This window comes from Haliaeetus leucocephalus, unplaced genomic scaffold (assembly GCF_000737465.1).
Source record: "Haliaeetus leucocephalus isolate CR32 unplaced genomic scaffold, Haliaeetus_leucocephalus-4.0 Scaffold151, whole genome shotgun sequence".
NCBI classification, from domain to species: Eukaryota; Metazoa; Chordata; class Aves; order Accipitriformes; family Accipitridae; genus Haliaeetus; species Haliaeetus leucocephalus.
The window spans coordinates 14,987,252-15,006,191 of record NW_010972587.1 but is presented as its reverse complement, the minus strand read 5'-3'; the positions used below and the strand labels follow the sequence as shown (position 1 = coordinate 15,006,191).

The following is an 18,940-nucleotide window of genomic DNA, read 5'->3' as shown; positions in this document are numbered from 1 at the left end:
GCTAAGAAGTTGAGGAGATTCATGCCGCTGTAGCCATTAACAATCTTTTCCTGCAATAAGGTCACTCTGAGTCCATTGTGGATTCCTTTCTTACCTTGATACCAGAATGAGACTCCTAGACTGCCTTGCCAGTAAACTGTGCAATTATGGATGCACTGCTAGGAATTTCCTTCAATATGAGTGTGCATGTGAGGGAGAAAAGAAGTAAAGAAGTTAACTTACCAGCAACAGTATATTGTTTGGTATATTCACGTATACAACTTTCCTTCCCCTTCCCCTCTATCACACAGTCAGGCAAAAGGCTGAAAAAGGAGGTCGGGTCAGTTCAACACTCCTCCTTTCTGTGTCCTCTGCTCGGAGGATCAAAGTCATAAAGCACAAACGTGAACCGTGGACAGATGCTCATCAGATCTCTCTGGACCAAAACTCAGACAGTATTGCTATTGCTCTTGTATCCTCTAAGCTGATAAATGCTGTTGTTGGGAGACAGGCTTCTGCCAAACCTGTCACAGGAATGTGAGGCCACATCTAACTTTAACGTGCCAGGGAATGTTTCTGGTACTGGAACGTGCCATGTGGCATTCTCCCAAGGAGTGAGCTACCTGGCACAGCTGAAGAATTAGTATGGGCCTAGGGCCTGATAGACAATCTGGATGCAACTATCCTGTTTGGAAGGTTTGAGTAGTGTAGGTGTGGAGCATTCTATGCCAGTGTGACCTCAGTGCCAGAAAATGGTTCCAGACATGTTTAATTTACTATTGCTGATGCAGCCTGAGTTCCTAGATGGTTCAGACTGGGAGTGACAAGGGAACTGACGTGGCATTCAGGCTCTGGCAGAACGGAGAGTCCTAACCTACATACAGTGTGTGATGTAACTTCTGGGAGCTAAGCAGAGCAACAGTATATAAACATTCTAGATCCCAGATGATTGCCCTCTGCCATTTTGTAAATCAAATTGTGCAATGAGGACTAAAACAATTGTACCTCTGTTACACGGAAGACAAGTACACAAAACTCCACTACCTAAACATGATTGTCTGGAAAATTTGTTATGGTTTTTAGATTGTTCAGAGTGAACTGGGGGATATATGAAAGCCTAAAAGAAAAACAGTTTCTGTTTGCAAACTTAAAGAGACAATCCAGTATCAGTTTACCTTTCGGTGAAGATTTTTGTAACCATGGTGGCTACAAAACTGAAGTTGTAAAATTCATCTTGCCATTTAAAAAAGCTTCCAAAGCCATTCTGAAAAGATTTCATGCCCTGGATTTGTTACTAAATGTTTGTCTCCTACGTGGCAGAACTATATGATCAACTAGGTTAAAAGTTGTATTTCACTGCAATGAGAATCTATTCCTTCATTGGATGTTGAACTGTTAAAGTTTTCTGTTTTATAAAGAAGTCAGAAGTTTTGTTTCTATTTGCTGTAGATTTGGTATAGTTTTAAAGTTTCTGCAGCCATAAACTGCATCCTGCTATTCTGTTTCTGTGCCCAAGGAGAAATTAACCTTTCAGCTTTGTTTGATTACTCTTTTATTGAAAATGCTTACAGGTTGTCTGTGCATTCAGACTCCTCTGAACTGGCATGATCAAAGTCTGTATGGAATTATTTTGGTTGTGGCTGGCAATTTCTTATGCTAGTAACGTACCCCCAATTAATTCAGTGTCTCGGTTACCAATATTAAAGGAATACTGCTGTGGTACAATCTTTTTTTGAATCTAAGTGCATTATCAATGCAGGTATTTCATATAAATCTGGGATGAGCTCTTATGCCTTTTAGGATGCCAGGTTCCTTCAGATCACTTTGCACTCTTTTCAGTTGGCTTCTCGAAAATCCAGAAGAGATGGATATTCTAGTAACTAGGTGGTTTTTAAACATTTACCTTTTACTATAACGTCCCCCTTATTGAGAAAGAAATGTTCCTGGAATTGCACTAACTTAAGCTATGATGTCCGACACACCTATATGAGGTTCTTTGCCTGGATAGTGGGACCAAGGGAGACCAGCCATGAACCAGCAACTAGTCAGGCCTTACGTGAGCAGGGCAATTTAAAGAATGAATCTCTTTTTCTGTAGTTCTTGCTGGGTGCTGAGTATCTAGCTACTCAGGAAAGCTGACCTAAACAAAGTCTTTGTTCAATTTAATATTTTCCTGGGTGAAGTCTCAGCCACTTTTTAAATTTAATTCCACTAGAAGGATATTTTTTTTTTCTGATGTGACTCCACGTATGGTAAGTATTTTTTTGGACAGGCTTCAACACTTGGAGGAAAACATCCCTCTTCTTGCTACTCGAAATCAGATTGTGCACCCTCTGGTGAAATGATTATTTCTTCATTTAACAGAATAATTATACTGTCAAGATTGAACTAACAATCAAATCTACTTGTTGAAAGTGCCCTTAAAATGAGATGTAGAAAAAAATCTTTCTTTCCAAGATTAAAAATCATCAAAATTTAAAGTGAATTCAGTATAAGGTAATTTCAACAGGGGCCTGTTTTTCAGGGGGGGTTGGGTCTGGATTCTTTCAACAGTTACTATTAAGTAGCTTCTAGAAAACCTAGCCCGTATATATGTCACAGGCCTTCCAACTCCATCATTTTGTAAAAATCTACACCTTTCTAGAGATTTCGCAAACAAGGATCCCTTCCTCTCTGCAAACGATCTAAATTTAATGACCTTTAATGTAAAACAACAAAATAAATATGATTTATACATATAATAAAGGAAAACAAGATGGAATCTGCCATCTCACAAGTACATTTCATAACCTTTTTTGGTGTATCACTTCCCCTTTTTGTGCTGTAGGCCAGTCTATCCTTACATGTTACGTTTAGTTTAGATATTTAGGGATTGTTCTTTTATTGCTTATATAAAGAGCTAGGAACATTATTTGCATTAAACACAGCTGAACAAATCATAGTAATGGTTTCATGAGTCCTGTGTGTACCGTGGACCTAATAGTAGATTATAGGGAGAGAGAGTTGGGATGAATCATTTTGCATGGTGTCTTATTGTTATTGGAACTGGGATCTCTTCTCCAATGTTTCTCAAAATCTATGGTATTGGGAGGAATACTTGCACCCAAATTTGGGTTCTTCAGATATTTCTTACCAAAGAGGCAGTTCAGAAAGAACATTAAATTATTCCTGTAATGGCTGAGTCTTACAATATATTTTACATAAAAGTTTCTGCCAAAACAGATTTTGTGGAGTATCCTATCAGTTCTATTTTAAGGAGCAGAAAGATAACAAGATTATTCAGTTAGCATTCTTGAAATATTTTTCCCCAAATTTAGCATTTTTATTTTAAGATTGCTGAAAAGTTCATGATCCATGGGGCTGCAACTGAACAGAGCACTTGCAATACTTATAGAGTAGATGGCTACTTAATTTTCAGGAAAACATGCCCCAGTAGAACTATTTGAGATACAAAGAATGTTTAGTTTCTTTGTTAGTATTTCATTGTTTTTGTAGAATTAAGAAACATAGTGTTCACGTTAGATATATCTATAAATAAGTGGGGGGTTTTGTTCTTTTTAAGCTGTTTAAAGCTCTACATCAGCCAGATATTTCTTTTATAGTAGAAGCTTCAGTGTCATTTAAACCTCTTAGTCTTGGGTTTCATTTCTACATTTGATAAGGCTTTTAAATAGAATAGAAACAATAACTTCTAATGGATTTGAATAGGGAATTCTAACATAAATGGACTGCAGATTAGTGAATATTTTTTACTGTAATTGCATTTTGCCTTCTAAACTATGTGTTGTAAATGATTTTGTTCAATAAAAGGCATCATGCTGGAAGAATTTATTTTTTCTGAGTGATCCAAGTGATGAGTAGTACATCTTACCAAATATTTTGTTGGTGATGTGATAGAAATGACCTTTGTAATTATTTCAGTAATGTAGTTCATGAAATTTTAAGTGGTGATATTCTTGTTACATACCCAAAAGCTTTGGAAGACCTTTGTAATATGTAAAGTTATGAAACTTTAGCCTCTCTAGTTAAAGTATGTTATTTGTCTTTGTGAAAGTAATTTTGTGCTGATAAAGTAATTCCAGTCATGATCATAGTAGTGCTTTGGATGCTCCTGAGGTAATTCTGACCTCTGTTGGCAAAGCACAGCAAATGAAATGTGTGCTCAGTAGGACAATTCTGTTTTGATATTGTTTATTTCGGACATGACATGTTGCTGAGAGGAGAAATTAAGGCATTAATACTATGTTTGTATTGTTGGAAAGCTTTTTTGCCCTACCATTCTGATTAGTTTGAGCATAGGATAGAGGATTTATGCTCAAACTGTTCTTAGTTAATAACATTTCCTGGTTTAGTAATTTTTGTACCAGAGAACACAGTTTCATCCAGTATCTTTCTTATCCAGATTTTCTATACTATGCCAACAACATTTAAACTTGTCACATTATAATAGCTGTATGTGTTAAAGATGGGATGTTGCAAAGATTCCATTTTAGGTTATGCAGTATGTCTGATATAGCCACCATTCTGTAATACAATGTTTAAGCCTTGAGAAAATGTGACGAGTGGATTGGTTTTGCTCAGTTGTACTTATTGCAATATCTAATTTCACACTAATCAACTTATTTAATGTGTTAATCCAGTTAAGAGAAGTAAAGAAAGAAATATTGAATTGATGTAATCTAACAGGTGCTAATTTTTTTCTGTGCAGTAATTATCATTTCTATCATATATTTGTCATATCTATCTTTATCTTTCAAATGCCTTTCCTAGGTTGTGTTCTTATTAACAATGTTAATATAATGCTGATAGAAAGAATGAGTGTTAGCACTTCAATGGAGACAGGTAACATGCAGATACTCTATGCTAGGCATTCTAGTAAAGACATTAAGTGCACCTCTGTTTTGAAACTATGTTACTCCAGAGAACAGACTCAAATTGTTTAATATTTTATGTTACGGATAAGAAGGGGTTTTAGTACTATTTTGAATACATTTTGATCAAGGTTACTTTCAATTACCTTATATCTTGCAAAAATGTGCTGTTGCAGGCTTCTAATATTCTCTGCCTTGCTCATTGTCTGCTTAGGGCTACAGAGTCTGAGTAATTGAGGAAGTATTCTACCAGAAAGCACAAATGTTGTGTATATGTTGCATGTATGTTATAGGTTGTTGATAGACTTAAGAGGCCCAATATCACACGTTCCATATTTTGGAAGTTAGTTGCTGGAGCTGCACTCTTGCACTGTTCTGAGTTTAGGTTAAGTTTATGGCAGGTTGTCCAAAAGAGTTGGATATTGTTGCTGCTGTTATGAGAGGAAGATACAGAAGCTTTGGACTGAGAATATGGGAGATCATGTGGATAGTTGATGTAATACCATGTAGATGCAGACATAAGATGTGAGACTCTTACATCTGTCACGTTCTCATATGTCAAGATCACTAGTGATTGATTCATTGATGCAGGGATTAAGACTTTACTATAGGTTGATTTCTGAATCTCCTTTTCAAATCTCAGCATAAATTGAGAATGAGGTGTGGAATGGCCTTCAAGAACCAAGAGGAAATGGAATCATGGTTTTTTTTCTGGTGTCTATTTTACTGGTGTCTAGTAGAATTACTCTACTTTTGAGGAAACACAGATTAGGAAGGACAAGGTATTAAAGCCAGCTGAATTGCGGAATCTATAGATAGCAAGTTCTGTTCTGTGTGTCCTAAAGCTATAACAAAGAGTCTCATCTCAGGTTGGTTTCTAGGATGAGCAATCTTTAATTCTGGAATGAGGTCATAGTTCTAAGACCATCCATATTTCAAAAAATTGTGATATATATTGTGACTCTTCCCAGTGCTGCTTCTAGTGCCAGAACTTCAGGAATTTTTATTCCACTTAAACAAGTTCAGTAAGTGTTCCAGGATGGATAATTAATCATTTAGAGGCTTTAAAATCTCCTTTTATAATAAATATTGACTTTGCATGTCTGTGATAAGAATGTGTTTAAAATTGCAAAACTATGCATTTATGATGGATGGAATACGATGTTGGACCTCCAAAAATGTATTCTGGGAAAAACCCTCTATAACTTTTCTTACTAAAGATTCAAGGTCAGTTGAATTAGAAAAAAGAACAGCTAAAGGAATATCTCTCCTAACAAAATATGTCATCATATCTGTATTCTTGTCTCTAAATTGGAGAGACATGGATTTGATGGATGGACCACTTGGTGGATGAGGAACTGGCACTCAAAGAGTTGCAGTCAACAGCTCACTGTCCAAATGGAGAGCAGTGACGAGTGGCATTCCTCAGGGGTTGGTATTGGGACCGGTGCTGTTCACCGTCTTTGTAGCTGACACGGACAGTGGGACTGAGCTCACCCTCAGCAAGTTTGCCGACAACACCAAGCTGTGTGGTGCGGTCAACACGCTGGAGGGAAGGGATGCCATCCAGAGGGACCTTGACTTGAGAGTCCAGGCTTGAGAGGTGGGCCCGTGCGAGCCTCCTGAAGTTCAACAAGGCCAAGTGCAAGATCCTGCACATGGGTCGGGGCAATCCCAAGCACAAATACAGGCTGGGTGATGAGTGGGTTGAGAGCAGCCCTGCAGAGAAGGACTTGGGGGTATTAGCAGATGAAAACTGAGTATGAGCCAGCAATGTGCGCTTGCAGCCCAAAAAGCCAATTGCATTCTGGGCTGCATCACAAGAAGCGTGACCAGCAGGTTGAGGGAGGTGATTCTGCTGCTCTACTCCACTCTGGTGAGACCCCACCTGCAGTACTGCCTTCAGCTCTGGGGACCCCAACATAAGAAAGACATGTGCCTGCTTGAGCAGGTTTGGAGGAGGGCCACCAAGAGGATCAGGGGGCTGGAGCACCTCTCCTATGAGGACAGGCTGAGAGAGTTGGGGTTGTTCAGCCTGGAGAAGAGAAGGCTCCGGGGAGACCTTACAGCAGCCTTCTAGTAGCTTAAGGGGGCCTACAGGAAAGATGGGAGGGACTCTTTATCAGGGAGTGTAGTGATAGGACAAGGGGTAATGACTTTAAACTGAAAGAGGGTAGATTTAGATTAGATATAAGAAGAAATTCTTTACCGTGAGGGTGGTGAGACAGTGGAACAGGTTGCCCAGAGAAGTTGTGGCTGCCCCATCCCTGGCGGTGTTCAAGGCCAGGTTGGATGGGGCTTGGAGCAACCTGGTCTAGTGGAAGGCGTCCCTGCCCATGGCAGGGGGGGGAACAAGATGATCTTTATGGTCCCTTCCAACCCAAACCGTTCTATGATTCTATGATTCTTGAGAGAAAGAAAAATAGGGCTTTGCTTCAGTTTGTTTCTGATATGAGAAGTACTAGAGTATTTTTTTAACTTAGTGCAATCTAATTTTTACAAAAGAAGTCGCAGTGGTCTATCTGAGAATTTGTTCTCTTCTTCCAATCAAAATACTGATGGTATATACTATACTTCAGTGTTCATAGGTATATTCATGTAAGTGTATCTTACAATCACGAGATATGCAAGGGCTTTCAAAACCCTTCAGAAGATCCACTTCCATTGATGTGCTTGCAGAAAATTAATCATTGTTTATATAATCTCACTAAATAGCAGTTCTCTGGGACAAGATGAAAGAACCCAGCATTTATTTATAAAGGGAATTCAATATAGGTATGTACATATGTATGTATGTATTATATGTATATATGTATTATATGTACACTGAAAAAAGATACAGTCAAGTATGTCTGATTCTTTGTCTTTTTCTGTTGTATGGCCTAATATTACCTAACACAGTGGAGCCCTGTTCCTTGCTGATCTTAATCAATGTATAGATCTTATACAAAGCGTGTAGGTCTGATTCATAACAAACGTGTAGAACCCATCTACCTCATATATGTAGGGGGCCCAAACTCATGATGAAGGGCGTGGAATTGCCCTCCATAGGAACAGTTAATCTCATGCACTGATCTTCAGCATTAGCCATATGGCATCCCTGCAGATTGCTCACATCATGTAAGATCATACATGGAGATATCATCGACAACATGGTTCACATTGCTTAAACATGAATGATTTTACTTATTAAAGATATTGCCTGCTGATCTGGTTTTGGACATAATTTAGTTAGTAGCTGTTCTCACAGGGTTCTTGTGCAGGATGATGCCAAATGAGAGTTAACATTTTTTCCTGTTGGGATTACTGGATTCTCAAGGACAGAACTCTGGAGTGGATCCAAGGATCTGTCTGACTCATCACTGACAAGCTGGAGTTCCTAAGGTTCACTATGAACTAAGCAAAACCCCAGCTTGTCCCTATAGACAACTGGAATACAGAGGAACCATGCTGTCATAACTGATGAAAGCTTTCTCTCTTTTAGCTGCTCCAGGCAAATTGGTCTTGACTGTAATGATAAGGCAAACCTAACTGATATTAGTCAGGAACATATTGCTCTCTGAATATAGCCACAATATTATACAGTATACCCAGCCAATGTACTTCGAGATGAGTAGTCCGCAAAGAATGATGAAACCAAGCTGGTTAGATAAAGGTCAAATGCAAAGTGACCTTATATGTGACAGATTCTTTTAATATAGCATGACTAATTTATTGCTTATTCCTTTGCGTGACATCATCAAGAAGTCAAAGTGTTTCTCCTTTATGTTTTTGCATATTACCTGATTTTTTTAATAACATTTAAACTGATATAACTATTAACTCTATCAGAATAAAATGACATAGCTTCAAATGATTCCAACTTCAAGGAAATGGAGTTCTAGTTCAGTTAAACTAGTTCATGTGACTTTTGTTCAGGTTTAATTTATTTAGTTTTTACCACACAAAGTACTTAACTGGAGAGACTGAGTGCTTGTCAACATGTTTTTCTAGGTAGATTATTTCCCAAACTGAATTTATCTAAATTTGCATATACTTACACATGCGCAGACTGTCTAACCTGCAGACTCCTAGAACATACCTCCCAGTGGCCTAAATCTGTCATACAAGACCACTTATTTCTCTAGTATTTTTAATATAGATGTTCAAAGTTGGCTAAAAAAACCAAAATACTTTTTGTGGCTTCTGCAAAAGTCTACTGCTCGTCTTTTGGTCTGCAAAATTTAACCTTCACCCTGCTCTTATGTGACAGCCAGCTCCTTGCATCGTCTCAACCTGAAAGACATGCAGACACACAACTGGCTCCTGGATTACTTCGCTTACTTGCTGACTAGTCCAGCTTATCTTCAGTAGCAATCACACACTGTCTCGCACACCCGCACTCTACAGTTGCAGGCTCCATGGACACATGGGCCCTCTGACCCATGGTCCCCCTCCAGTTTCTGGTATCCAGACCCTCATTTGCTCCAGTTTCTGGCAACACAGACACATGGGCTCACTAGCCTGTCATCTGACCCAGTTGCTGGCAGTCAGACCCTCATGTACATACATGCACACAGAATAGAGTCCCTTACCCAGGAAAATAGAAATGGAATTTAATAAGATTGTGTGGAGGACATGGCACATGTAAATTTACTTTCCTTGAAGTATTGAAAGTGTATCTCAAATTCGGCGAAGTAGTGCAAATAATAGGTAAAACAATACATGCAAAAGACATAAATTCTTTTTACAGGATAATATATCTTACGTAACACTGGATTCCATCAAAGAGGAATCTGTAGAAATAAAAAAAATACCATATTTACTAAAATGAAACACTTCTATATTTGATAAGTAACAACATTAATTTTCATAGGTTAGAGCAACGTTGTTGTCAATTATATGATTTATTTGTACATCAAATAGAGAATGGGAGCTATTTTGCTGCTGTTCGCTATAAATAACATCATTATTTTGTGTCTGAATAACTGATGATACATCTTATTGTGTAAAAGTTTGCATTTTCAAAAATGCTCTGTAAAATTGTCCATATATTTTGTATAAGCTCAGTTTACATGACTGAAAATGTGTATGAATATAGGCAGAGCACTAATGAATATAGGAGCCTGGCTATGTGCTCTAATAACTTTAGGCAACGTGTTTTTGTCAGACTAACAACAATAGACAGAAATTTTGGAAGATTTTGGCTCAGAACAACACAAGTTCCTGTAATACATATTTATTCTATGGAACAATAAGGAAACTAGATTTATATGAGCTGGTTGGTGTTTGCCACCAACATCAATGGAAACAGGATAAAGTTTAGGATTGCCCACTATTAAAACTGATGTGGCAAGATGAGATTCACTACTTCTGTAGTCCTGAAGAGCCAGGGGGTCTCTAGGAAGAGCTTCCAAAAATGTTGAAGACCTGAGAAAGAAGGTGGGGAGAGGAAGGGGGGGGCTGAGGACTAGGCATATACTAAGCCTGTCTCAGCCCTCAACAGGGTTTTGACCCTCAAATATGCAGGCATGACCACCATGCTGTATCCATCTCCGCTGGAGGAACTGATTCCATCCAGACAGTGTCACCCTCTTCCTTGCCACTTCATTTCAGAGAAGAAATAAATTCCAAAGAGAGTTACCAGTCAGTTATCAGATAAGGTTTACGTGAAACCAATGGACAGATTGACACTGATGTCATCAGGCAGCTTTTTATGGCTTTTAATGACTCTTATCATTGTTTTGCTAAAATATTTTCCTTTCACCTCAGGAAAACTACCATATAAAGACATAAATATTAGTGCATGGATAATTAAATAATAATGAAATAATATAATGAAAGTATATGTACAGAGGGGAAATATGATGGAAACAGATGTAAAGTTGTGATGGAAATTCTGTGCATGTATGCATGGTTCTTGTCCTGTTGATAGGGAGTGTGCCTGTGTGATGAAGATTAACTGAATTAACTTCTGATTTCCTTGCTTTTGTGTTCATATGTGTGTAACAACAGCCACTTCACAATTATTTTTTTCCATATAGAGAAAAGCATAGCAAAATAACAAATCAATCAACTAGCCGTCTTTTTCTTTAGTCTGTCATTTTCATATCACTTTTGAAATGCTGCTCTTTATATGTAATTATCTTCAGCTCATAAAAAAGAAAAAAAGTTAATTTTCTTACTAAGTAAAGAGTATTTCCCATTAATATTTGACATCAGTTCAAAAGGTCAATATTCTTTGTCCACAGTGAAAGCAAACTGTAATAAGGTCTTTCTGCTTTTGGCAATCAGTTTCTTTGTGCCTCACTTTGGCAAGTTATAATGGAAGAAACTAGTTGATGATCATGTTTTAATTCAGGATGTTAATTCATCATTGACTGAAAACCGCTTTTTTGCACAAAAAGTATGTTCAATTACTTTCTTAAAATTCATTAAGTCATAGAAAGGTTTTCCTAATTTACTGATGTACATAGGAAAAAAAAATTCCTAACTTACTAATGCATGTAAAATTAAGAAGCTTGATTATTGACTGCATCAAAAAATTAGGAGAAACATTTTTGAGAAAATTCAGTATTAACAGTAATCTAAAGAGCTGCTAATCTTCTGTCAACAAATATCTTTTTCTGGAGGTTGAATGGTAATTTGTTTTGTTCCAGGTTCTCAGTGTTGCTTTCACAGTAACTGTTGAAGTGTTTTAATACACAGATAAATCAATATGATAATTCCTCATATATTGTATATGTTTGTGATGCCAAAGAAAGGCTCTTTAGGCTTTCTCTCTTTCTCCACCCCACTTTTCTTTGAAGTCAGCTGCTTTTTACGGCACTAATACACCACTAGACTTTTGCCTTGCTCTATTGTGATTACAAGAGAAAAGCTTTAGGTGAACTATTCACCACAGCTGGGAGTTTTAGGGTGTAAGAATTTCTATTCACAGACTGCCCAATTTGAATTTGATTGTCAGTTATTAAAGCATAAATATCCAGTGTATATAGTGAACCTGCAGTTCATTTTGTAGGAAATAGTGTTGCAATACTGTAGCAATGCAAGACCTCCTAGGAGGGGTTTTCTGCACTGGCCGGAGGGAAAAGAGATGCCTGCAGCCAAGCCCTGCTCGTGTCTGCTGTGTTCTTTCGTTTGCTAGCCGAGTTCTGATTTTGAGCGTGTCTTTCTGTACTGTTTGGGAGCTGACAGCGATTAGTCTGTGCATCCTGTCTCATCTCTCTGAGTCAGCAGGATTTACTCACGCTCCTTTGTCCTTTGTCTCCCAACGTGAGTGTTCTGAGGAGCTTCACATAGATGCATTTATACACTCATTAATAAAGTTTCAGTTTGTAGAAAAAAAAAATCCATGTAGTTTCAGTTGAAAAGTATTTCACAAGACCAGAGTCAGGAAGTACAACAATGCATTAAAGAGTGCCTAGATTAAAGGAGAAAATTAGGGGAAAAAAGAACTAGGTTTTGGTTGGGTTTCTGTGATTATTTTTTTTTAAATTTTTTTAAAGGCCTAATGCATCATGAATAATAGATGAACTCATGGATCCCTTGCTTTTTGAAAAAACAACCAACAGGCAAATCCTAGCAACTGTAAGCCAAAGCAAGCAAGCTAGCAAAACCAAGTAAATTAATATTCCGGTCACTTATGTGCTTAGTTTAATATTTAAAATACGACTTTCTATACCACTTTTCTTTTTTCTGCTTCATTCTCCTATAAGCTGGTGCAAATCAAAGGAAGAAAGTAGAATCCAATAAATAAGAAAATAACTAACAAAGTATTGTGCAAAAGTATAAAAGAGATTATAGAATGTCGATAGACGAGGACTTCTTTCCTTCCAATAGATAAAGACATCCTGTCTGCCATGTAAATGACATCTGACAATTATGGAGGAGCTATCGGTTCAAGGACTCAATTTTTACTACGTCTTGAAGTTAAAATAATTTCTTTTAATTGGAAAGATTAGAGTGCCTTTCCTAGCTGGAAGTTGCCTTCTGTGGAAAAGAACATCTGTAGACTTCTGAGCAGATTAAAAAAAAAAAATACTTCATTTTTTGTTTCTTTGCACCCAAGAAAATATTTCAGTCCTGTTCTTACAAGAAATTAAATTGCAGGGAGAGGTGAGGTACCCAGCACTATGTAGAATTATACTCGCTGCAGAACACAATGTATCAGAGAAATAATTCTGTATGCATGCAGTATTACTTATGGGAAAACTACTGCTTAAATTTATGAGCTAATTAATCATTCAAACACACACAATGAAAAAGACACCAGTCTACAATGTCAGTATTCCATAGGTAATAAAATACAGATTCAGTAGTAAAGAATTCTTAAAAAGCGTATGTTAAGCATGACATGTCATTTTATTTATGTAGATCATGAAAAATGTGAGTATGAAAAATTCTTTTTACCTATTAGCTTCAGATTGTTTTCTTTAAACTGCAGCACTTGATTCCAAGGTATGAAGTGAAAGGAAAATATGGCTTGCCAATGACTGTTTAACACTGTATTAGAAGCCAAAGAAAACAGACTGTAATTCAGGACTCATAATCTTGTTGTAATACTAATGGTTGAAAACTGTGTTACGGAATAAAAAAAATTGTTTCCACAAATGATACAGTCAGCTTCAAATGTAGTCAGTTAGAAGAAAAACCTGCTGATACTCAATATGCCTCTGGTATCCCATTTCCAGGGTTTGAGTTTGTTGTTGGTTTTTTTTGGTTTTGGGGTTTTTTTTTTGTGGGGGGCGGGACGGGACAGTGAGGAGTGGTAGATTAGCAGTCTCATTTTTCTACTTTGAAACAAAAAATCTACTTTACTGTTTTGTGAAGAGTCCATAATAGACCGTGAAACTGGTTACACAGGATGTATAATGAAGCTAACTGTAAAATAAGGGCTGTAAAACACAGAAAGAGAACAAAAAAGCAACACTGTTTATTAAACTTTTGTTTTATATATAAGTAATTTATTTTAAAATGTAGTTGGTTAAAATGGGAGCTAAAATATCAGGCCAAGTAAAAAGAATAAGTTTTCTGTCCCTTTAAAGGATATGATTGGTTCTCACTAATCTTACGTTTGTATGAATCTAGACTAACTGACCTAAACTCCATGAATATATACCTGTGAAAAAAGTAGTGCAAAATCAGATTATATCCTCAGTGTAATTACCAGAGTAATACTGGGAGAACAGATCTAATTGAAATGACAGAATAGTTATTAGTCTTTGAGACTGCCCTACATAAAGTTCATGACTGCTATAAAGATGAATGTGTAAAATTATTTTTATAAATAAATTATATTGATATCAACATGACATTTGCTATTTTAAGTTCTTTTCAGGATAAATTGTCTCTTAAGGTTTAATCATACGTGTTGCAGAGATCTTCAGATTATTTACACATCAGATTTCTGACATTGCTGTACTTGCCAAGCCAAAAAATTAACTTTACAATTGTGCTTTATTTGCAGCATCTGGCGAGGACCAAATATAAACTGCACAGACAGTTCAGGTTATACTGCTTTACATCATGCAGCTTTAAATGGACACAAGTAAGTGCCTCACATTTAGTTTTTATGTAGAATGGTATTTAACTGCGTAACTTAAAAATATGTAGCATAGCACTGAGATTTTCACAGAAAATTGACAAACCCTGACTTACTAAAATAATCTTATTTCCCATGGGATATATTAATATAAGAATTTTCTATACTGTCATTGATATCAGCATGTAGTAAAGACAAATGGGAAATGCAGTTTAGAAGCTATTGATTCTATACTGGTTCTTCTAAATTCTTCCTCAATTTTGAGTAAATTTATGGTTGTTACTGCTAATGGTGTCTCTAGTGCTTTTTAGCTGGTGGGAAATTGCAACAGAAAATTTTGTAGTATACTTGTGTGTGTACGTACACACGTATAGTGCGTTGAATATTTAAGGAAGCAATACTGTGAAACAAAAGAACAGTATAGATTAATCATTATCAAAGTAAAAGTAGCACGATAAGAATATTTAGTAGTTATACACTTGAAGGTGGAAAAAAATGGCTATTACCTTGTATGGGACCTTGTAGCTTTTCCCTCCCTGCCATCCATCCAAGTTACCACATGCATGTCTCACCAAGCTTGGGGAAAGCCTGCAAAATCCCCACTGAGGGGTACTGACTGCCCAGGCATACCAGTGCGGGCGAACGCTTTAAGGCATTGACCTGTCAGTGAAAAAATGTGGAAACTTGCTACATATTTTGTTATTACACCTGGTAATTTGTTCTGTGTTACCTCTGTTATTACATGTTGTCCCTTGCTACATGTTACCTCCATTGTATTATGCTGCCAACTGCATGGTGTTATTAAGGCAGAACAAGAAAGAAAGATTTTAATGAGGTCTATAAAGTTCTAGTGGGATGGACCCCACTGTAACTGAGGTAAGAGCTGCCCCACTTTATGCAGTCCAGCTATCCTGTTCATAAACTGACCATGTTAACAGTGACTGGATTTTCACTAAAGAAAACATTGACGTAAGGCTTTGGGTTATTCCGCTGTGGGAGATAAGGAACTGATCAAAACCCAACTGAATTTAAAACTGATTTGCACTGGCTTTAATGTGATTTTGGACTGTCCATAAGATAACATATGAATCCATAATAATTATATGTTTTGTTTACTCATTTCACATTTTTTGCATTCGTTCTTGGAAAAATTAAAACTTTAGGATGTATCTTTGATTGTATTCTAGAAACCTGCATATTTTCTTTAGACAAGATTAATCCCTTGGTGAATATAGGATATTCCATTTCTGAATAAATAAATGAAGTTAAAATACTGTTAAACTAGATATTGTGCATTTTCCAAAATTTCAGTTCTGTAGCAGGATTCAGAATCATCCATTAATATATTTTACCTCCATGGAATTAGGTCTAAGCCCTTAATATGGTCTATTAAACTCAGCCTTTTTTAAAAAGGGAGAAAATCACATTTCTCTTGTTTCTAGTTAATGGATTGTTTCCTTTGCCATTGCACATTTTTGATTGACAAAAGCCTAAGCCTTAGCTTGCAAAGATTGCTGGTTTTAAATAGACGAAAACTGGTTTTAGTATGTTTAATACTGACTATAAACCAATAGTTACCCAGCAAAGTAAAAATGTTGCTGTATCAACACAGAATCTATCAGAGATGTCAAGTGAATCCTAGCAATACAAACTATAAAATCCCAAAACATACAAAAGCCAGAGAGTGTTTTCAGACACAGTGTTGGCCAAACTTCTGCTGAAGCCAGAGAGAACTTCAAGATGTGGACTTATGTACAGCAGCCACGTAACTGCAGCTTTTGAAAAGGTCATAGTGGCCACTGGCTGCTCTGACCCCTTACCCTCACACAGCAGGGTAAGTAGCAGTTACTGACATCACATTTATAGCTTGTTATATTAAAGTAAACTGAAATACATCATGAGGTATTTCATGATAAATCATGATGGTTCAGGACCTGCTATCCAAGCCACCATACTGATCCTGCTACAACGGTAGCACTGTCAGCAAAGGAATTGGACAGATACCTGGTGTTTGTAATTTCATTAGTCACCACAAATAACAAATAAATACCTTTACACTCTGTTTCAGATTTAAAACTTTATATTCAAAATCAATATTGGGTACAGTCTTTTGATGCAGGAGCCTTCCCACTGAGGAGAAGTTCTTGTCCTTTGAAAACTTTTGGGGGTTTAATTTTTCACACTTTACATTAGGATGAACTTGAGAGATTTCAAAGGTTTTCAGGAAAAGTGAGAACATAAGACTTAATGACCCAACCAATAATTTGTGGCTGGGATACTTGTTGGACACCAGTGTTCAAGTCTCTGCTTGATCATTGTATGTATGTGATGAATTCCCTTCTCCTTGGTTATTTTGGGATAGTTCTCTTTACTTTTGAAACTATTCTGCTTTATATAAGTAATTAAATTATATCTGGGGCAGGCACTTGAATCTCACTCTCCCTAAGTAATTTTACTTAGCCCGGTAATGTTACTGGGCTAAGGACTCTCAGTCTTCTCCTCTCTGAAATTTATTTCTACAAAATGAAACAGTTCTGACAGCACACTAAAAAAGACTCACCCTAGAGAAGTGAGATGGGTCAGCGCATTCTTGAAGGATGAAGGAGACCTAGGTTCTATTTTGTAGCTTGGATCTTGCAACAGATTCTTCCCAATAGTTGCTGTATATCATTATCTACAGATTTTAGTTGTGGAGGGGTTTTTGCTGGTTTTCTCCCACTTAGTTCTATTTCTGTTTCCTTTGATTTGTGTCCCTTTCAAACTACTCCGTATCTCTAGCCTTCATTAGACCATCTACTGCAAGACCAACTATTAATTACATGAGAAGTCTCTCAAACCTTACCTGTACTAAAAAGTTTCTCTCGGATGTCACTTTTCTGGAACTTTCTGTGTAGCAAAAGTCTTCCTGTAGTGGAGCTGCTCTTTCTTGGTTGTTTTCATGTTATTTGACCTTGGCAGGAGTAAGCAAAGCCCAGCTTAAAGTCTCCCTCAAAGCTTAGATGTGGTATCTCTATGATTTCTTTTGAAGACAACTTGGAGTTTCTTTTGACCTGGATATATTCACTCTTACTTGCCACGTTTTTCTCTCAATAGGCAATTAAATAAGGTTCCATCAAGGTTGGGAGAAGAATTGCCTCAGGATTTACCTTCTGTCTTAATTTGTAGTCAAGGGCTTCATTTTTAGTCATAACATAAGCTGCATTGAGCTCCCTCTCCCCACTTCCCCCACCCAAGTTTTTGAGCCAAATCAGTAAGAGGCAGTGTTTCCATATTCAGCAAAAATGTGTGTAGAACTGCCCACACTGGATCATAGATACTATTAACTTAATAACTAATGAGGCCTGACTGTGTCAAACTATGAGATTACAAATGGAGAGATAAGGCAGAATTTATTTACTTTCTGACATACTTGATAACATGATCATACCACACAGCTGATTTTTGCATTTAACTTTTGAAGTTAAGTACAGGAGACTGCTTAAAAATCAGGAATGCAATATACCAGCTTATACTAATCTTTCATTTAATGTATGATAAGCCACACTGAAAATACTGAAAGGAATATAATAAGAATTAAAATAATAAAAGTAACTTTTTTTCTCACTGCTCTCAGGCAGCTGGATGTGGGAAATGAAAAGAGAAGCAGTTATTCCATAGAAGATAGTATATATCTAACTAGATCATGATTAAATTGGTTCCTCCATCTTTGAGATAATGCCTTAAACAAGAAGAAAAACTTTGACTTAAGCCTTACTGCAGGAACCGTGTCCATAAAGCTACCCTCTTGTCTTCCTGCCTCCAGAATCCAGCAATGATGGGGACAGGAGTACTTCTCTGCCTTTAGTGCCTGGAAGGTTTGTCTTGAGGGACATGCACATGGCCTGGACTGGCAAATTCTAAAAATGATTCCGTGGCCAGGTGATCCTGTTGCAAGAAACAGACTCAGAGAACTGATGATAATATTGTTGATGGGTATTCATAAGAAGTAAGAACCATTACAATTAATAACATTTTGGCTATGTTTTACTATCTGTTTCATTCTTAGAAATGATTGGTCTTCATTTTTGTAGCTGTTTCACTTGAAATACAGGGGTTTTTTTCTGTTATTCAGGGTAAGAAATTTGGTAATATGTATGTTCATGAAAAACTTAATAAAAAAGCTTCCTGTCAATTTTTAGATCTACTTCCTGTTTTCCAGGGATATAGTTCTCAAATTACTTCAGTATGAAGCATCAACTAATGTGGCAGATAATAAAGGTTATTTTCCTATTCACTTGGCTGCTTGGAGAGGAGATGTAGACATTGTGAAGATTCTCATCCATCATGGGCCATCACACTCCAGAGTGAATGAACAGGTGAAGTGATAAAAAATATTTGTATACATCATCAGAAAAGAGCAGCACATATTCTTTAGGTCTGGCAAATTTATAGCCAAGTTAAAAAAAAAAAATCTATTTTCCATTGTTTCAGTAATTTCTTCTCCAAGACTGATAAAATCTTCCAATATAAGCATACCAGATATCTTTCTTCTGGATGGGCACTGACCTAAAGGATATTAGATTTAAAA

The 18,940-nt window shown here is 36.9% G+C and overlaps 1 protein-coding gene across 1 annotated transcript in view; it reads left to right on the top strand.

Annotated features, from left to right (window-relative positions):
* ANKS1B (ankyrin repeat and sterile alpha motif domain containing 1B) overlaps positions 1-18,940 on the top strand; it is a 425,224-nt gene that overhangs the window by 32,264 nt on the left and 374,020 nt on the right. Inside the window, 2 exon segments of the mRNA XM_010561984.1 lie at positions 14,299-14,379; positions 18,572-18,728. Of these exon segments, the coding sequence (XP_010560286.1) occupies positions 14,299-14,379; positions 18,572-18,728 (238 nt within the window).